Source organism: Epinephelus lanceolatus, chromosome 14, assembly GCF_041903045.1.
Source record: "Epinephelus lanceolatus isolate andai-2023 chromosome 14, ASM4190304v1, whole genome shotgun sequence".
Taxonomy (NCBI): Eukaryota; Metazoa; Chordata; class Actinopteri; order Perciformes; family Serranidae; genus Epinephelus; species Epinephelus lanceolatus.
Genome location: NC_135747.1, coordinates 32,970,917 through 32,989,159, shown reverse-complemented (window position 1 = coordinate 32,989,159; position 18,243 = coordinate 32,970,917). Strand labels below are relative to the sequence as shown.

Sequence of the window (18,243 nt, the reverse complement as noted above, 5' to 3'; positions counted from 1 at the left end):
CAAAATAGAACAGGCTGCAGTGAGAGTCTCTCTCCATGGGATATTTAAAAATGGCGGGTTTGTGCATTCAGTCCTTCTCAGGCAAGCTCAGGGGTTTAGTGTTGCCGGAGCTCACAGGAACGACGCTCTGTGACCATTTTTTTTCTTCGAGCGAGGATTAGAACATATGCAGTTCACATAATCTGGTCAAAGTTGTCACATTGAAATTGAAGGTGTGTCGATTGATTCACATCGTGAACTCACACACTGAATAACACTACAAGTTAACATTGCACCTAAAAGTTACCAGCAGTCGGCCCAGTGAATTAAGTTATTTTTTCTCAGACTCCAGCTGCTGTGAGAGGCAGCAAAACATCCTTTCATTTTATAGTTACAGCTTACTAATAAAACTCTCCACAGTATGAACAGTGGTTACATGAGCCTCAAAACCAGACACAACTCAGCCCTGAGCAGAGTGACCGTCCCTATTGACCAATCAGACTGCAGTGTTCACAGCTCCACCTTTTAGTACCAGATCTGTGTGCTAGGTACCCCAACAGAGGGGGGACCAAACATGGGGACGGTATGTAACAGTTCCATTGGTACCATCCACAACTTTTAGCAGTGGAAATGGAGAAAAAAAACGTACCAAACTGAACTGTTTGGTGGAAACAGGGCTTTTGAAGAGCTTATAAAATCCAACTTAAAAAACAAACCGTAATGGTGACAACTAAAAAAATTTAAGGGACAAATTGTTTTTCTGGTGACAACAGTCGTTGACCGACAGGAGCTTCTTCTGACTGCACAGTAAAATAAAACCTTGGTCAGGAGCTGGAAACAGTTGAAACAAACCCAGTTTACAAAACATCTAAATCAACTTTAATTTTTTTTTTTTTGCATTTTATCAACAACAAAAATCATTAATACAAAATACAGAGAGAGACGGATTGAGACGGAGAGACAGGAGAAGAAGGAGAGACGGAGAGAAACAGGTCCCAAATCCAAAACAGCAGTGACTGACAGGATGAGGTAAAGAAGCGAGGGATGACGGACAGGAGGAGAAGACGGAGACTTCACTTGTCTGTCAGTCATCAGTCCATCACTGCTGCTGCTGCACGAGGGATGAAAAGTTTTACCTCCTCCTCCTCTCCTCTCGCTCTCTGTTCCTGTCTCTGTTCTCTTTGTTCCTCTCTCTGTCCCTCGGCTTCTCTCGCTCTCTGTCCCTCTTCTCCTCCGTCTCTCTGCCCCTTCCTCGTTCCCTCTCTCCGTCTCTGTCTCTCTTCTCCTCTGTCTCTCTGTCCCTTCCTCGTTCCCTCTCTCCGTCTCTGTCCCTCTTCTCCTCCGTCTCTCTGTCCCTTCGTCGTTCCCTCTCTCCGTCTCGGTCTCTCTTCTCCTCCGTCTCTCTGTCCCTTCCTCGTTCCCTCTCTCGATCCCTCCCTCTGTCTCTGTCTCTGTCTGCGTCTCTGTCTCTGTCTGCGTCTCTGTCTCTGTCCCTGTCTGCGTCTCTTTGTCGGCCCTGAACGTCCATTTTCCGTCTCCTCTCCTCCTGCTGCCTCATCTCTTCTTCTTCCCTTTCGTCTCGTCTGCTCCGGTGAGGGCCGTCACGTGCACGCTCGTGCTCCTCGGCATCACGTGCACGCTGACGCCCCTCCACCTCACGTGCACGACCTTTCCTGTCCTTCCTCGCGTGCTTCTCGTCATCACTGTCATCATTGTCCTCACTGTCATTCTTGCGTCCAGCTCGCTTCTTGTCCGACTGTTTGTCCTTTTTCTTCTTCGTCTCCTCTCCTTTCTTCTTCTTCTTCTCGGTGGTTTGTTCTTTTCTCTTCTTCTTCTTCCTGTGTTTGCTGTCCGAGTCTGAAAGATGAGAGGGAGGATAATAAAATATGAATTTCCTCCTTTTGTTTGAAGTGTTTTAAGAAAAACACAGTTTATCATAAAATAACAGATGTACCTGAGCTGCTGCTGCTGCTGGACGAGGAGTCTGAAGAATCTGATTCGCTGGAGGAGTCTGAGGAAGAGGAGTCAGATGAGGAGGAAGATGACGATGAGGACGAGGAGGAGTCGGAGGATTCCACTTCCTGGTTCTGAGTCATGATCATCTTGGGAGCGTTCTTTAAATGTTCCCTCAACTCGTCCCTGAGAGTAAGAGAATTGTAATTGTGAGATGTTTGTGTGTAAACAACATTCATGTGATTGTTTGGAGAGATTATTTTTGTAATAAATGTAAAGAAATTCATATTACAATTTCACAAAGATACTATCAATTAACTGCAATTAACTCTACACAATTTTAGATCTGATGTTTTCCCGTTTATTCTTCTTCTGTAAATAGGAAGGGAGGGTTATTATGTGTTGGTCCCTATTATCCTTTTTCCATTGTCTCTTGACCACGTCAAATAAAGCCACACCGCGCCAATTTATGTTTCCATTGTCAGTTTAGATGCGCGTGCCACGCCAAGCCAGTTTTACAGTTTCATGTTTGCTATCAGCCGTATTAGAAGTTGTGTGAAGTTGCTGCTTAAAAACTCAACATTTCCTTAATTTGGTGCTTCACAATAATAAAAATTTACATAATAAAATAACAGGGGACTTTTATTGTGAAGAATCTACAGGAAATTAAAAGTATTATTACGGAATTAGCAGAACTTTGTTAGCGTCTTTTCTTCAATAAAGGCAACAATATTGCAGGGAGGAGAGTAAAAGTTTCTGTCACTTACGTCAGTCCTCCCAGTCCAATAGAGGTGAAGAAGTTGATGGCGAAGCGAGTGTTTCTGGGATTATCACGAGGAAAAAGACCTTCAAAGAATGACTGCAGAGTCCTGAAACACACACACACACACACACACACACACACACAATTACACTTAGTTATCTAAATATGTTTGTGTTTCACTCTTCAGTTACCCACTGAACACACTCTCAAATCATCAGACAGTGTTGTTTCTTCTTACTTTTACACCTCCAACCACTAAGTTGACCAAAAGCCAGTTAACAGCAGAGACCAGCAGACACTCACATTTTCTTTCATTATTCTTTTTCTCTAAATTTCCTTTCTAACTAGTCCTCAGAACTGTTTCCCTAAAATAATCATGTTCATAATAAATATCTTTCCGTCCATCACAGCATTAGAGACTCATTTATCATTGAATAGGGACAGACAACCTCATGTTTCAGACTATGTATGTATGTGTGTGTGTGTGTGTGTGTGTGTGTGTGTGTGTGTGTGTGTGTGTGTGTGTTTGTGTGTACGTACGGGTCTTTGAGCCTCTGGTTGAGTCTGGGGAGGCCCATGTAGGCACAGAGCTCCTGGAAAAGGATCTTCACAAAGATCCTGCTGGACGATGTTGTCGTCTCCTCACTCATCCTGATACACTCCAACACCTGGTGGTTGAGAGACATTCACCACAGACACAGACACAGACACAGACACACACACACACACACACACACACACACACACACAGAAAGACAGAGATAAAGACAGATGGAGAGTACCATGATTTATGAGGAAAATCAATCAAGAGAACAATCAGCCCTGAGTGAGTTAAATCTGAGGTTAGTCAGACTGGAGTGGATTTAAAGGTTTTGTGTGTGTGTGTGTGTGTGTGTGTGCATGTTCTTACACTCCAGGGTACAGAGTCTGTGTAGAGCAGGTGAGCAAACAGTCGAGCCACGTTCCTCAGTTTGTTGGTCTCCAGACGGTGAATTGTGTCGTACTGCTCTGCGAAGATCCCCTCAAAACTCTCCATGTACTCTTTCTTCAGCAGACAGAACCTCTACACACACAAAGACAGACAGACACACACACACACACAGTTCGATGCAGTTCAGCAGTGCTTCAGATGTTCTCACAGACTGAACGGCAAATCAAAGTCACTTATGTTACGTATAGATGCAAGAGAGACAGCTATGGATCGTCTGTACCAGAAGCTTTGACGAAGTAGAGCACAGACATCCAGTTTAATCATTTTCACCAGCACTGGAGTTAAAAAAAACAGTCTGCACACTAATTTGCTTCTGCTGTTTGTGTCTGAACAGGATCTCAGTCTGATGTCTGCAGACTGCTGATGAACTCGTGGAACAGACTAAACACTGACCACTCAGCTCCCGTAGTTTCTCCTCTCACAACCAGAGATGAAAAACACAAACCGACAGCTCAGATCAGAGCGTGGAGTCTTCAGTCTGTTTCTCTTCTGACATTAAAGTTCTCTGTGATAGTCAGAGCCAGTACAGAAATATCTGGAGTCACGACTGCCCTGTAAACTGTGGCAGGTGCGCATATAGTCAAAATATTCACAGGATTGTCGTGACTCAAGACTCAAGCTAATGTAGCTGCCTGTCGTCTACTTTATGTTTTCATCACTCAATTTTCACAATGCCGAGGAGAATGGAAATAATACATTACATTAACCAGCCATTAGTCCAATCATAACAAGCATCATTACCATTAGGAGGTTCAAACAGAGAAATATGAATTAATTCTCCTGCAGTCCTGAATGTGTGTTCATACTGCAGCTCCACCTGGCAGCCCCACATAAGCCCAGCTTCAAGGCACTGGTTACACTCCAAGTGTTCCATTTCTCCCATTAAAGTCGGGCCACCATGCTTCTTTTAGAATGTGTGAATAATAATAATTTTAAAAAAAAAAGGTTTGAATGGCAACTTTTGATGTCCTCAACACAAAAATATCGAAGTGAAATGCATGAGGCTGGAAACAGTTGGGTTTTGAGAGTGTTGTTGCTGTTTGTGTTCACTTTTGAAAATGATACACGTTTACTCCCTGTTCCAAAACCAAAATCAGACCCTGAAAAGTGTAGGGTTAGCTAGCTAGCTACTGAAGATACAGCTTACTGAATGTATACACATGCTGCTTTTGCTTTTTAATGATTATAACAGTGAAACAAAGACCGACCCTGCTGTACAGGAACCAGTGAAGGGAAGCAGCGAAACTTTGCTAATATTCAACCAGCTGTTTGACTTCCCCTGGATATCCCTGCCCGTCCGGCGGCGGAGGTCTGGGTGCTGGTGGCCAAACACTGTTCATCTGCACACACTGTGATTTTTCCTTTATATTCATTGTCTTGTGTGGCGATCAGCAGTGATGTGGTGGTTCACTTTTACACTGTGATCTGTAGCCTATAGTTCGGCTTTAGCTTCAAACTATCTTTGTCTTTTTAACCTGTTGCTGCTGCTGAGTCAGTTTGACATCCTGGATATATCCTTCAAACACAGACTGTAGACCCCTCTGTCTGCTTCTCTCTGGAATCACTGGTTCATTTCTCCAAAAATATGATCATATTTCTTCAGGGAGTGCAGTTAGTTACAGTGTGGGCTCCAAGCTTACTCCGACAGTTTGTTGGACCATCACAAAGTGGTGAGGCTTCACAAAAGGTCCATTGGGGAAAAAAAATCAATGGTTTTCGGTGTTTTTTATAGCGCTCAAATGTGCCAAATAGTGCTAATGAAGTAACAGAGAAACTGCATCTGCAAAGAGCTGCTGAATTTTCTTAGTGTGCTTTTTTCATACAATGAGCACCACAAACTAATTTTCATTCACCTCCTTTGTGTCGATGTGGAAGCAAAAATCTGAGAGAAAGATATCTCAAAACCTGGATACATAAAACCAAAACCCATCTGACTTGATAGAAACCACAAGAGAGAAGAGAGATTTTTGTTTTGTCTCACCCCGGCCAGCAGACCAAAGAACTTCTCGTAGGTCCTCTGTTGAGCGCAGCAGTCCAGGATCATGTTACACAGCTCCTTCTGTTCACACAGACATCAAATATCTTATTAGTACATTCATACATTAAAAAAAATCACACATTAGGTTCACATCATGTTTAATAAACTGTTGGCTTCATATTTTAATCATACTATGTGGCTGACTTCTTATGTTGAAAACACTTTATGGCTTTGTTCATGTTGAGGCGTCTCGACCAGCTGTGATCAGCTCAGTATTAAACGGGGTTAAAGTTCAAATGATGTGAATGTGAGAGCAGCAGCCAGGAGCTAAATCCCAGAGGTGGGTTACACCCTCAGTCTGAGGGAGAACAACTCAAGACGTGTTTTGACCGTGTGTGTGTGACGTGTAGAGAGCAGCTGTAATGACACGTCCTCAGATATCAGTGATGTCAGTGTCATTCTCATAACACACACACACACACTCAAACACTGATAGGGCCCCTCTCCCATAAACATCTTGAAGACAAACATGTTTTCTTAACCTTTGTAATCTCAAGAGGTGTTTCCTAAAAGTATGTGAGTATGTTTAGATGTTCTTAGAAATGGCCGCAGATTATAAAGTATCTCCTCCCTGTTTGTAGGAGACTAATGTGTACCACACACAAGAAGACGTTGAAAATAATTTTAAAACTTTGTTTGGGTCCATTTTCTTGAATTTGTACTTTCATTTGTAATTTATAGTTCCTGCCCGTCCTCCATTTCGTTCGAATTTATAAAGCACTTGTGATGAACCATGTGTTACAGAAATCTGGTTTGAGCAGTGACACTTGGGAACTCAGTGACCCTGTTTGGACGAGTGTGGATCTGTGGAGGAGCCAGGGCTGGATCTGACTAAGAGACTTTGCACATTGTGTCCGTTTTTTTCGTACGAAATTGTCACACGACCTCATGGTGTGTAAATCACGTTTGCACACTGAGTCCAAAACTTTCGTCCATCATAAAAAGTTTTGGACCAGGTTTGATTTTCTGCCTTTTTTGCATGTGTCAGACCCTGTTTGACTGACAATGTGTAAAGAAAATGTGGCAGCGGGACATGACCGTGACAAAACTCAGACAGCTCACTTTCAGCAGATCAGATAGTAATATTCAGGTGGATGATGACGAGGACGAGTTTTTATTTTGATGTAAAACTTTGTGATTAAACTGAAATGTGTTTTGTCTTTCATGAACACGTCCTTCAGTCAGTGTGGCAGTGAAGTGTGCGTGAGACTGAGGCTGCAAGAGGACGAGCATCTCTGTGTTTCCAGCTGTTGTGTCGAATGATTCAGTCCTGATGCTGATGAAACTCTGGCTGACAGGGTCATCAGCTCTGACCTCTCCCTCACACAGAGGTCGTTTCAGTATTCTCGTGAGGACTGTCGTATCTCTGCTGTGCACAGCAGGTGTTTCCTCTCACGTTCTCTGTGGCTTCAGATTCAGATACATTTACGATTCATGACGATAACATCACTTTGCCCACTGTGTAAAAATTATAGACATGAACAGATGATGACGTCATGATGCTACAGATGTGACGCCTCGCTTTTAGGTTGAAGTTCACAGAGTTTAATTAACAGTAGTCGGCATATTACAGTTGAATACAAACGGCCAGAAATGAGTCGCTGCTTCTGTCTGAAGAGGTGTCGAGGAGTCATCAGTGTGAAGGTCAAACACACACACTGGTCCTCACAAAGATACAAGCAACACACACAAACGCATACCCATACTAACTGTCCTCAGACAAATGACGCTTTTTATCCATCTCTGTCACACACACACACACACACACACACACAAAGCTGACCCGCAACTGTCAACGTCTGAAAACAACCATTACTGTTACACAACCTGGCCTCAGGGCCACACACACGCACGGAGCTATTAACAGACAACAGACATGAAGGCAGCGTGTTTACACTCTCTTTCACCTTTAGTGATCAAAAAGTGAAATTGTTCATCAGCGTCACCTTCTGGTCGGCAGTGTGAGAGAAAGGGGCATAAATGAGGTTTAAATGACTAATTGAGAGTCAAAATTGTTGCCAATTAATTTTCTTGATCGATCGCCTAGTTGTTTCAGCTCTGGATTTCACATTCCGCTACTGTCATGTATTTCTAGTCAGATGTGCCCTGATAGGGGTGACCACTCAAAATCTTAGGTGGCACACCAAAACCCAAAGTCATGACTAAATTTCAGAATTCACTGATGCTGTCGAAGTAAATAGGCTATTTGAAAACTATGACAATATGTGAATTAAGGAATCACACACTGATATACTTCGGTTTCTTATTTTACAGTTATTATTACTAATTATCTGATGTGCACAGACTAATACTGGTAGAGTCAGCATTTAGAGTTCTACAACAATCCCGTTTTAATGTGTTTTGTATCTGTACATGTTCAGTGACTCATTCTTTAACAGACTGGGTGTCCTTTTCCTTAAAAAGACAAAGATACAGCTTTAATCTGAAGGAGTATATTCACTGAAAGGAACAAAACATTTACTGGAGGCACAAGCCTTCTCAAGTTTAGAGGAGACTCATGGGGGTACCAAGTGACAACCTCCGAGGCTGAAAAATGAAGCCACCTTGAAGTGCCAAAAACTGCAGTTCCTCTAATGGACATTTAAGGCTGGCTCCAAAAGTGAGTCACTCCCCATAGACCCCCATGTTAAAATGTCCAACTTTAACAGCAGAAAAAAAATCATGTTTACAGCCTGGTACAAAAAACAGTTTTGGTCTCTTAAACTAATTTCAGCATTGATGAAAAATGTACAGGGAGTGTTTTTTTTTTAAATTACTTATCTGTTAGCTAGACTAGACAAAGCAGTCCACAAACAAACGGGTGACGTCATGGTAGCTACGTCAATCATTCTATAAAGTCTATAGTGAGGACCAGTAGAAGCCATTTTCATCCAGATATCTTGAGGTGAGAGTTAAAGGGACCCTTTTGAGAATGGCCAAAATGTAGCCTCTGTTTGGAGCGTTATTCAGCCCCTTACAGGCTGTGCTGACAAAGCTGGTGCCAGTGGCTGCCTTAGGCTGGCTAGTTTCACAAAATACCACTACCTACGCTTTAGCTTCGAAAATGAGCATGTCACAGCCTCTTAAATGCAGTAATTTTCAGCCTTGAATTATTTTTACCAGGGTACGCAGTTTGGGGTGGGTGGGGGGGCAGCAATTGTATCAGGGTGGTCAGTTCCCCCCCTGGACCCCCTCTTTGGGGACGCCACTGCTTCTGGTTAACAAACACTGTTTACTGAGTGTCAGCTTGTTTTATTTATCTAAGCTACAGAGAATTTTCAGATTTATCCTCAGAGGAGACACTGAGAGAAAAAGACAAGTTTTCACATTTATTCCCAGTCGAGTGTGTGCGTATCAGTGAAGCCTTTTAAATCTGCCAAGAGTGTGGGTGTGTGTGTCTGTGTGTGTGTGTCAGTGCAGACTCACCGTCTGGCTGTCAGGAAAGTCCATCTTGATCAGTTTGTGAGCGCACTCCTCGAAGTCCAAACTACAGAAACAATCAATCAATAAATCAGTCGGTAAGTGCACATCCGTGAGCTCAGGTGTGTGTGTGTATGTTCCTGTTTGTGTGTTATTTTCTCAATCTGTTACAGTGTTTTATCCTGTTTTCCAAACCTGTGAGCTGCTCTACAATGAAACCATGGCAACTAGGCTGCACGCACGCGCACACACACACGCACGAGCACACTCACAGAAAGCTTTTAACACAGCTTTAAATATTAGTCCAAGTCCATCAAATATAGAAGAAGCTGTAAATAACTGCCAACACCCTGAGAGACAACTGAGTCACTGACTGTATGAGTGTGTTTTAAGAGTGTGTGAGTGTGTGTGTACCTGGACTGGATAGCGAGGTAGATGGTTCTTCTGAAAGCAACCAGGTTGACTTCTGTCTGATCAAAGATTGTGACCTTCTCATCTGTGAGAGAGAGGGAATATTTAAAGTTAAAAAATCTTACCAGAATATGGAAATGATGATTAATATGAGATTATAATATCAGAATATCAGACAGCCAACATGGTCAGTGAGTTGTTCTTTAATCCTCCACCTCCAACCTGGAATTCACCTCAGTTTCTGTTTCATTTATGGAATCTCTTTAGAGAATATTTGACTAATTTTATTTGCATTTAGTATTTCAGTGATTTAATGTTACACTTCCATAAAGCTGGGGGACTTGTTAGAGACAGAACAATTTTAGATACTTATGCTCGTTCTCTTTCTTGCCAAGACTTGGATGAGAAGATCAATACCACTCTTATGTCTGTGTGATAAATATGAAATTAAAGGAAGCAGCTTGTTAGCTTTGTTTAGCATGAAGACGAGAAATAGGTGCAAACAGTTGGCCCTGCTCCGTCTCAAAATCAAAAACTGTCAAGTCAAAAAACAAGAGGCTAGAGTTTTGTGGCGAACTGTTTTCTGATATTTTAATTATTGGGATTTAGTTGTGCATGTAGCCAGAGTTTGTTGCCTTCAGAGCCAAGACTTAACTTAAAAACTTAAAAATACTTAAAAAGTTAAAAAGTTAAAAATAAACTAAAACTAAATCTAAACCTAAAACGTGTACTTAAACAAAAACAAACTAAACTAAAACTAAAACTTATACTAAAATGATGGACTTCTTCAGGGCCTCCCAGCATGACACAACTGCTTCCACAGGCTGAGTAGTAAAAATCAGTGGAATAACCCTTTAATTTGACAGGGAAGAAAACTGTCTGTTCTGGTCGTCGATTCATCTGTCTCACCTTCTCCCTCTTCTGCATTCTCTTCTTCATCGTCTTCATCTTCGTCACTGCCGTCGCCCTCCTCCCCCGAGTCGCTGCTGCCCTCGTCCAGGATATCTCTTTTGATGGTTTTGTATTTCTCCTCGTTCTCCTGGAAGTCTGGGTCCATCTTGAACACGTCTAAGTGAACACAGACACACATGTTAGTGCTACATACTCACACTTATCTTTACAGAGAGTCCTGTAAAATGCTGTCTCCTCCTCCGGGTCTTACTGAGGATGTCCTCTGGGTTGTACTCGTCGTCCAGTGGCAGCATGTGGGTGAACTGGTCCTCCTCGTCCACCAGGTCCAGCCCCTCTGGGATCACTGGATGATCTTTGAAACCGTCTTTCCTGATGGCGAACATCACCTCGATCATGTACTGGACCCTCTTATCAATGGCCGACTCGTGGAGGACATTCCTGAGACGCTCAAATATGGCTGGAAAAAGAAACCAGCAGAATTTGTAGGCATTTTTCTGATATTTGGGATTTTTTTGTTTTGTTTTTTGCTTGTTGACTTTTTACCTTTTTGTCTGTGATAATTGGCTTAATTGATTAACCGATCATCATGAGCTCAAATGAGTTAAGAGTTGTAGCTACCGTTGATTCCTCGCGGGGACACCTCGGTCAGTTTGAGTCCACACTCCTTCAGGAAGGCGATGGCGACCTCCACGCTGTCGTCAGTCGGACGCTCCAGCAGCAGAGTGAGCATCTCCAGACACAAGACCTCGTGTGCCTGAGGGTGAGAGACACACCGGAGCAGACATAGCGAAGAAAACGAACTTCATTAGAGCTGAATATCATCATTAAACTCTTCTGTTAATACTAAAGCCAGACTGCAGGACCTACCACGTTCTGGTTGATGAGATGGGCCACAAACTTGGAGGCTGTCAGGCACTGTTGCTGGAAAACAAAAGACAAACTGGTTTTCATTCATTCATTCATTCATCTTCTAACTGCTTCATCCTCTTGAGGGTGGCGGGGGGCTGGAGCCTATCCCAGCTGACATCGGGCGAGAGGCAGGGTACACCCTTGACAGGTCGCCAGACTGTCGCAGGGCTGACACATAGAGACAAACAACCATTCACGCTCACATTCACACCTACGGACAATTTAGAATGATCAATTAACCTAGTCCCCAATCTGCATGTCTTTGGACTGTGGGAGGAAGCCGGAGTGCCCGGAGAGAACCCACACTGACATGGGGAGAACATGCAAACTCCGCACAGAAGGGCTCCCACGCCCGCGATCGAACCGGCAACCCTCTTGCTGTGAGGTGACAGTGCTAACCTCCACACCACCGTGCCGCCCAAACTGGTTTTAATACATCACAAATACGACTGCAGATAAAGCTGTAAAAAAAGGCTCTCAGACTTGCTACAGCCAATTTAAATTTGAAGGTGTCTTCAGACTGAACATAAACTAACTTACTTGAGCAAATGTTTCCGCCTGAGTTTCTCTTTGTCACAAACTGCCTCACTGACATTGTTGTGAGCTCGGATGCTGGATGGAGCGTGAATGTATACCTGAAGATTGTATATTCTATTTTATACTTTTGTAAAAACAAATCTCCCACATCTCCAAATCTAAAACAGCTAATGAACAGACAGTGTAGACATTAGCTTGAGTTGGTGCTGCACTGTGCTCTTTTGGTTAAGTTCCACCATTTTCATTTCATCAGTATTACATTATTAACCAACGTTACTACCAAAATTTATTTTTGGCACTTGTAAATTGATCCAGAAAATTTCTGTTGATCCTCTAATCAACAGCAACAGAAAGACAGACAGTCAGAGAGACAGACAGGTACCTTGAGGTTGCGGCGGTAGCTCCTCCTGAAGGCCAGGATGAGGCGTTTGAGGATCAGCTCTCCAATCTGAGGAAACTTGGAGTTGATGATGGCGACAACGGCTGAGTAAACGTGAGTAAAGATCGGAGATGCCGCCTGAGCCTGTAGCACCGAGCGAGCCAGCAGACCCCTGAGAGACAGACAGGTAGTCAGACAGAGGAGAAGTCAGAGACAAACTGGGACAAAGAGGAGAGACTTGATAGTTGATGGATACCTGACTGCTTCTTATTGCACTGTACGGGTTTCACATGGATCTGTAAGTTTTATCTTTTTCTTTTTGTGATGTGATCTTTTGTACGTAGCTCCCAAGAAACGCCACTTTGGCTGTTAAAGATGTTTAGAAGTGAATACTGAGGGTTAATGTGAAGCTGTTTTTTGGTTTGTGTCATCTCCTACCTCCCCCTGACGATGTTCTCCTGCAGCAGCTCCTGGATGATGTGGACGATGTTCGACACGTTGACTTTGTTGATCAGACCGTTGATGGACTTCTTCAGGGCCTCCCAGCTCATCCTCTGATAGGCCAGGCTGCACACACACACAGATTATATATAGTCGTTTCAACAGTCGAGATACAGTAACACATCTCAGGGTTTCATTTTCTGACAGAGCTCATCAGAGCCAACGCACAAATATGTCAGAGTGTCCTTGAATGCCCCACGTTCAACTGTTCAAACAATGCTTACTCAACTTTTACCAAAAGATAACAGTGTTATTAATGAGGTAATGAAAAAGACCTAATCCTGACGTCTATAAAAAGGAAATAATAATAAACAGTCTTACCTGGTCTTGTCAGTAATTTGCGCCTGCATCATGCGCAGCTTGGCAGGGGGGATGTAAGCTCCGCCCGTCCTCGTCAAGATCGGGTCGAGCTCCTCCTTCTTCTTCTTGACAGGCGGCTCCTCTGCTGCCGCTGGATCTTTGTCTGCTGTTGGGGAGCCTGAGCGTCCTCGCCTCCTGTAATCCGACTCTGCATCTCTATTGGTCCGCCGGTCAAAACGACCATCCCTGTCGTCACGGCGATCGTCATAGCGATCCCTGGGCAAAGCAGAAAGACCAAACAAAAATTATGTTTCTGGGAATAATTTATTTGCTGAACAGAATCTGGAAATGAAGTTGTTGTTGTGTGTTTCTGTCCGTTACCTTGTATAGCGTCCTCTGTCATAGCGTCCACGGTCTCGGTCTCTCTCTCTGGACCTTGATCGGTCTCGACCTCTTGACCTGGACCTGTCCCGCTCTCTGGACCTGGACCTGGACCTGTCCCGCTCTCTGGACCTGGACCTGTCGCGTCCTCTGGACCTTGATCGGTCTCTCTCTCTGGATCTGGATCTTGATCTCGATCTGTCTCGCTCTCTGGACCTCGATTTGTCGTTTTCTCTGGATATTGATCTGTCTCGCTCCCTGGACCTGGACTTGGATCTTGATCTCTGGACAACAAGGAAACAAAGCATGTCAGCAGTATTTCTAGCAGACCTCGGTCATGTCAAAAGGATCTGATCGTCCATGAACGACGGACTTCAAGGTGAACTCCTCAGAGAAAACTGGATCAACATGCTGCCATTTTTAAAAGTTTGGCTGAAGAAGAGAGAGAACACAGGAGCTACTGGAGTCAGTCTGTCAGTTTCTACTTTAAGTAAAAGCTCGTAGGCACCCCGGGAGTCCACGTCTACGATGACAGTAATGGACACACAGTTCTCTTCTATCTGTGACTCTGTCAATCAAACAAGCTGCATCTTTATTCAGTCGAGATGCTTCTTATCTGGTCAATGGTCTGTTTCATGGAGCAGGCCAGCTAACTTTTACCCTGGCTACTCCGTCTCCACCATGCTCCGTTGCCATGGAAACTAACACTGCAGACCAGGCAAACTTGCAAAGCCAGTTATCCACAATCACAAAATGTTTTTTTGAGTGAGGCCAGATATTTTAAAGAGAGCCTATAAAAAGCGAAGCACACTTTGTGACGCGCAGACTCCTTCTCTTCTACCTGCCAGGGTTGCAGTCCTTTATTTTTCTTGCTCACTGTTCTGCACAAGTGAGCCGAAAAACTACAGGTGTGTCAGTTTTTAGCCATGTTGCATAAACGAAAATAAATCCTTGGCCCACAGCTTTATTCCCCGCAAATGTGTTCACAATTTAGCCTGTAAATTTAAGCTCCTAGGATAAATTCTCATGTAACTGGCAGGAGACCCAGAACACGCTAGAGAGATTATATACCTCATCTAACTGGCCTCGGATCACCTTGCAGGTTTGTTCAGCTGAACATACAATAGGCACTGCTCTAAAGGATGTTTGTACCAAGGATAAGACCAGGAGAGTCATTAAAGATCCCATTAAAGGCCTTTTCTCCCTGCTGAGGTCGGGACGAGGGTAAAGATTACACCAAGTCAGCACTGAGAGGCTCAGCAGAGATGCAGCAGAAAATACATGGATGAATAAATTCTGAAACGCACTTGATGCAACATATGTATTGTGGACTTTGTGACTCAAAATCTGAGCAGGAAATTGGTGCCGAGCCTTGAATGTTACTACACATGACATTTCTTGTCACAGCAACATTTTGCCTTTCAGAGATTTTATTCCGGAAGATGCTTAAGTGTAAGTGTCTCCTTCCATTTTTCTAACCCCTGAAGCTGATTGTAGACACCAGACTAATCTTGTTTCAAGGACCTTAACATGTGCAAGACGTCCAGAGCAATTGGTGCATCAGTGTTACCAAAAATATCGATTTGGGGAGTCGGTAGCTTAGCCACTGTTACAAACATGTCATGTTATGGCCTTGTTACAGTTAGCTTTTAAATAAAAATTTAAAATTTTATGCCCTCAATGCATTTTTTCCTACCGATATTGAAAACTCAAACTCAGACCACCTTCAGCTCACTTCAACTCCACGGTGCGCTTTAAGAGGACTGAGTTTGGTTTATTTAAAAAGGACTACATGTGAAAACACCCTAAGCTAGAAATTCCAGCATCGTGACAACACCACGTTGCATGTAAACACGACATGCCATTAAAATCATCCACATACGTTCTTGCTTACTTTGATCTGAGCCACACTGCTCCTTAACTTCCTCAGTGCCCCCTGATGTTCTTCATCATCATCACTGCTGCTGCTGTCGTCTGAGCTGCTGGAGGCAGGACTCCTGGAGGGGGAACGATCTGCAGGACTGGCCTGAGGAGACCTCTCTTTGGGACTTTTCTCGGCCGAGTCAGCCTCTTGGGGCTTCTCTGCTGAAGTGGACTCATCTTCCGAAGGTCCTGAAGACAGAGAGCAGCCTTATCAGATAAATATACTACATCTATAACAACTACAACTGCTACTGTTACTACAACAACAACATAAAATTGTCATGGGACGTTTTACTCACCACTTTGTTCTTTTTGCGGAGGACTTGGACTTCTGTCTGGAGAGTCCATACCTCAAAGACACACATACACATTTATGATGATAACAAACAAATATTGTAACAGTCATCACGGATCAACTCGTACAGAAAAGCAGAAAGATTCGGTTACTGAACAAAGCGATAATATTTTACAAATGTCAAATTATCATCGCACAAAAAGACGAAAAACGTGTTTTAACCCATTTCTCAATACTTTCTGACTTCTCTATTCTCTGTCTTTGGATCTCAGCTCCAAACCTACTGGTCCATACAAAAGGTCTAAATCTTAAAAAAAAAAAAAGCCTCACAAATGTATTGTTTCATTTTGAAAACCCTGTTGAGTAATTTCCTTAAAACAGCAGCCACTGTGGTTTCTATCAAATGTTACAACAGGAAGAAGTAGTGCATCTCTTTGGAAACTATTTCAAGTGCCACACAGAATCTTGACAGTTTCTGCATTTAAAAGGTCTTGGTCAAGATCCAGCTGACTGTGAATAGCTTAATTTTTGAGGGATCATTTTAAAGACATTTTGCTCTGACAACAATCGACTTCAGACAAACTCTAAGCCAGCCAAGAAAAGTCACACCAACTCGGTTGTTTATGTGAGCAGAAAAGGGCACAGGACACTGACTGTGGGAAGAAGGGCTCAAAACATCACACATTTTTATAATCAATTATGTACAGATTGTTTTCTCGAATAATCACTGAGCTGTCAGTTTATAAAACATTGGAAAGCAGTGAAAATGGCAAATGCCCCTTTGCCAATTTGCTTAAATTAGGGTTGCAACAGTATGAGATTTCAAAGTGTGATTACCGTCTCAGAAAATAGTGCAGTTTCATGGTATCATGGTATTAAAGAATTTATATTATTAGTCAGAATGACCTAAAAGAATGAAAATGGAGGATTTTTTAGGTTGAACTAACATTTTATTACTATAATTGAACCCTGAAGCCATTGTGTAAATTAAAGTATGTGTTAAAAGTCTCTCCTTTGAAAATAACTAAAATAAAGCGGAGATTCAATGTCCAGTTAATATCGTAGATAAGCACATGTACTTGGTAAGAAAACCATCATCTTTTACCATCACAGTATACCTTTAAACTGGTATATCACTGCAACTATTGCTTGAATCCAAGAGTATGTCTTCAAATTAATTTTTTATTGGCCCAGCAACAGTCCAAAACTTGATATTAACCAGTTTACTATAATATACAAGGGAAGCACCAAATCTTCACATTTAAGATGCTGGTATCATCAAAATACTGGTGTTTTGAACTGCATGATCATAAAAATGGTTCATGATTTTTTTTATCCTGTCGGTTGGCTTACTGATTACTGAAATAATCAATCAATCAAACCATTGTTGAGTCGGGGAAAACTGACTAAGCATTAAGCTTTTTTACATCAATGCCTAGAGTTCATACTCAGTGGGCTATAGGGATACAAATATATAACAGCAAAAGCAATACAGTGATGAAAAAAGTCCATAATAACAACTAAGAAGCAGCACTGACTATAATAATAAAAAACTGTAAAAAGACGAAAAAGGTTAAATAATAAAACCTGTAACATGTAGAAAATCATCTCTGTCAATTAACCAAAGCAGGGTCACTGTAAAACAACCATATCACCTAATATACACTTGAAATTATCTAACGACACATACCTGTCTAATTTCAATACCTCTTGTAACTTGTTCCATTTATTTTATTTATATATTATAAAAAAATACTCCCTGTTACATTGCTTGGGTTAACTGACCCTTTAAAGACAGTGTACATGAGTTTAAGGTAAAAAATCAACAGCTCTCTGTTAATGAAGTTCAGCTGACGTACAGCAACAGCTAATACTGTGTGAAGTGACCAATCTCCTACAGAATATAACTCACAGTAAAATAAAATGCATATGTCTGTGCGCCAAGTCATTTGGACGAGTTATTAAAACAACGATATCATCTATAACTTCAAATTATCGTCAACGGTTGTCAGTTTTGTCGCCATGTGTGTTTGGATGAGCTAATGTTAGCTCGTCGGCTAAGCCCATCATAGCTCCGGCTAGTTAGCTAAGATGCTAGTTACTGGCTAGTCCGTTGTTAAAACCTCCAGAATTTTCTTTAACGTCTTTAAATAAAGTATTCTTACTTTGTTTTCTTTGGTTTTAAGCGTCCTCTTCTCGTTTTGTCTCAATCCCCCCGTAAAATCAGTGTCGTTCTTGTGGCGGAAAACTTCCTCCAATGAAATATATTACTTCCGGGTCATGATAGACTTCCGGCTTTCAAAATAATAGCCGGTAGGCTTTAATGGAGCGGCTGTCCGAGTCGCCGCCTAGTGGTGAGTAGGATGATCTCCTCCAACGTGTTTTTTGTACTTTAAGCTCTCATGCATTATCACATTACCTTATACAACAAATCTTTCTTATGTCTATATTTTCTTAGATTTTTATTTTATTTATATGTATATATTGTTATATATTAACACATTTTTTTATGGCATGCTTATGTCTATTTTCTTCATATCTCATAAGCTTG

General features: G+C 42.3%; 1 protein-coding gene across 1 annotated transcript; it reads right to left on the bottom strand.

Moving 5' to 3' along the window:
• Positions 1 to 835: 835 nt before the first annotated feature.
• On the bottom strand, positions 836 to 17,975 carry cwc22 (CWC22 spliceosome associated protein). Its single transcript, XM_078174643.1, has 19 exons — positions 17,858 to 17,975; positions 15,697 to 15,747; positions 15,369 to 15,586; positions 13,475 to 13,758; positions 13,115 to 13,369; positions 12,731 to 12,859; positions 12,296 to 12,464; positions 11,335 to 11,388; positions 11,086 to 11,221; positions 10,718 to 10,924; positions 10,465 to 10,623; positions 9,559 to 9,640; positions 9,151 to 9,211; positions 5,668 to 5,745; positions 3,606 to 3,758; positions 3,236 to 3,363; positions 2,700 to 2,801; positions 1,934 to 2,118; positions 836 to 1,836 (listed from the first exon to the last, which is right to left on the bottom strand). The coding sequence occupies exons 2-19, from the start codon at positions 15,743 to 15,745 to the stop codon at positions 1,112 to 1,114; spliced, it is 3,174 nt and encodes a 1,057-aa protein (XP_078030769.1). The 5' UTR covers positions 15,746 to 15,747; positions 17,858 to 17,975; the 3' UTR covers positions 836 to 1,111.
• Between the last annotated feature and the right edge of the window lie 268 nt (positions 17,976 to 18,243).

What these genes read in the sequence shown, in the direction of transcription:
- cwc22 (XM_078174643.1), bottom strand. Translation starts at nt 15,745, where the DNA reads ATGGACTCTCCAGACAGAAGTCCAAGTCCTCCGCAAAAAGAACAAAGT. An exon ending in GACAGAGGACGCTATACAAG is followed by an intron (nt 13,370 to 13,474) that starts GTAACGGACAGA and finishes TGCTTTGCCCAG; the next exon opens with GGATCGCTATGACGATCGCC. An exon ending in ACTTTCCTGACAGCCAGACG is followed by an intron (nt 5,746 to 9,150) that starts GTGAGTCTGCAC and finishes CTGTGTGAACAG; the next exon opens with AAGGAGCTGTGTAACATGAT.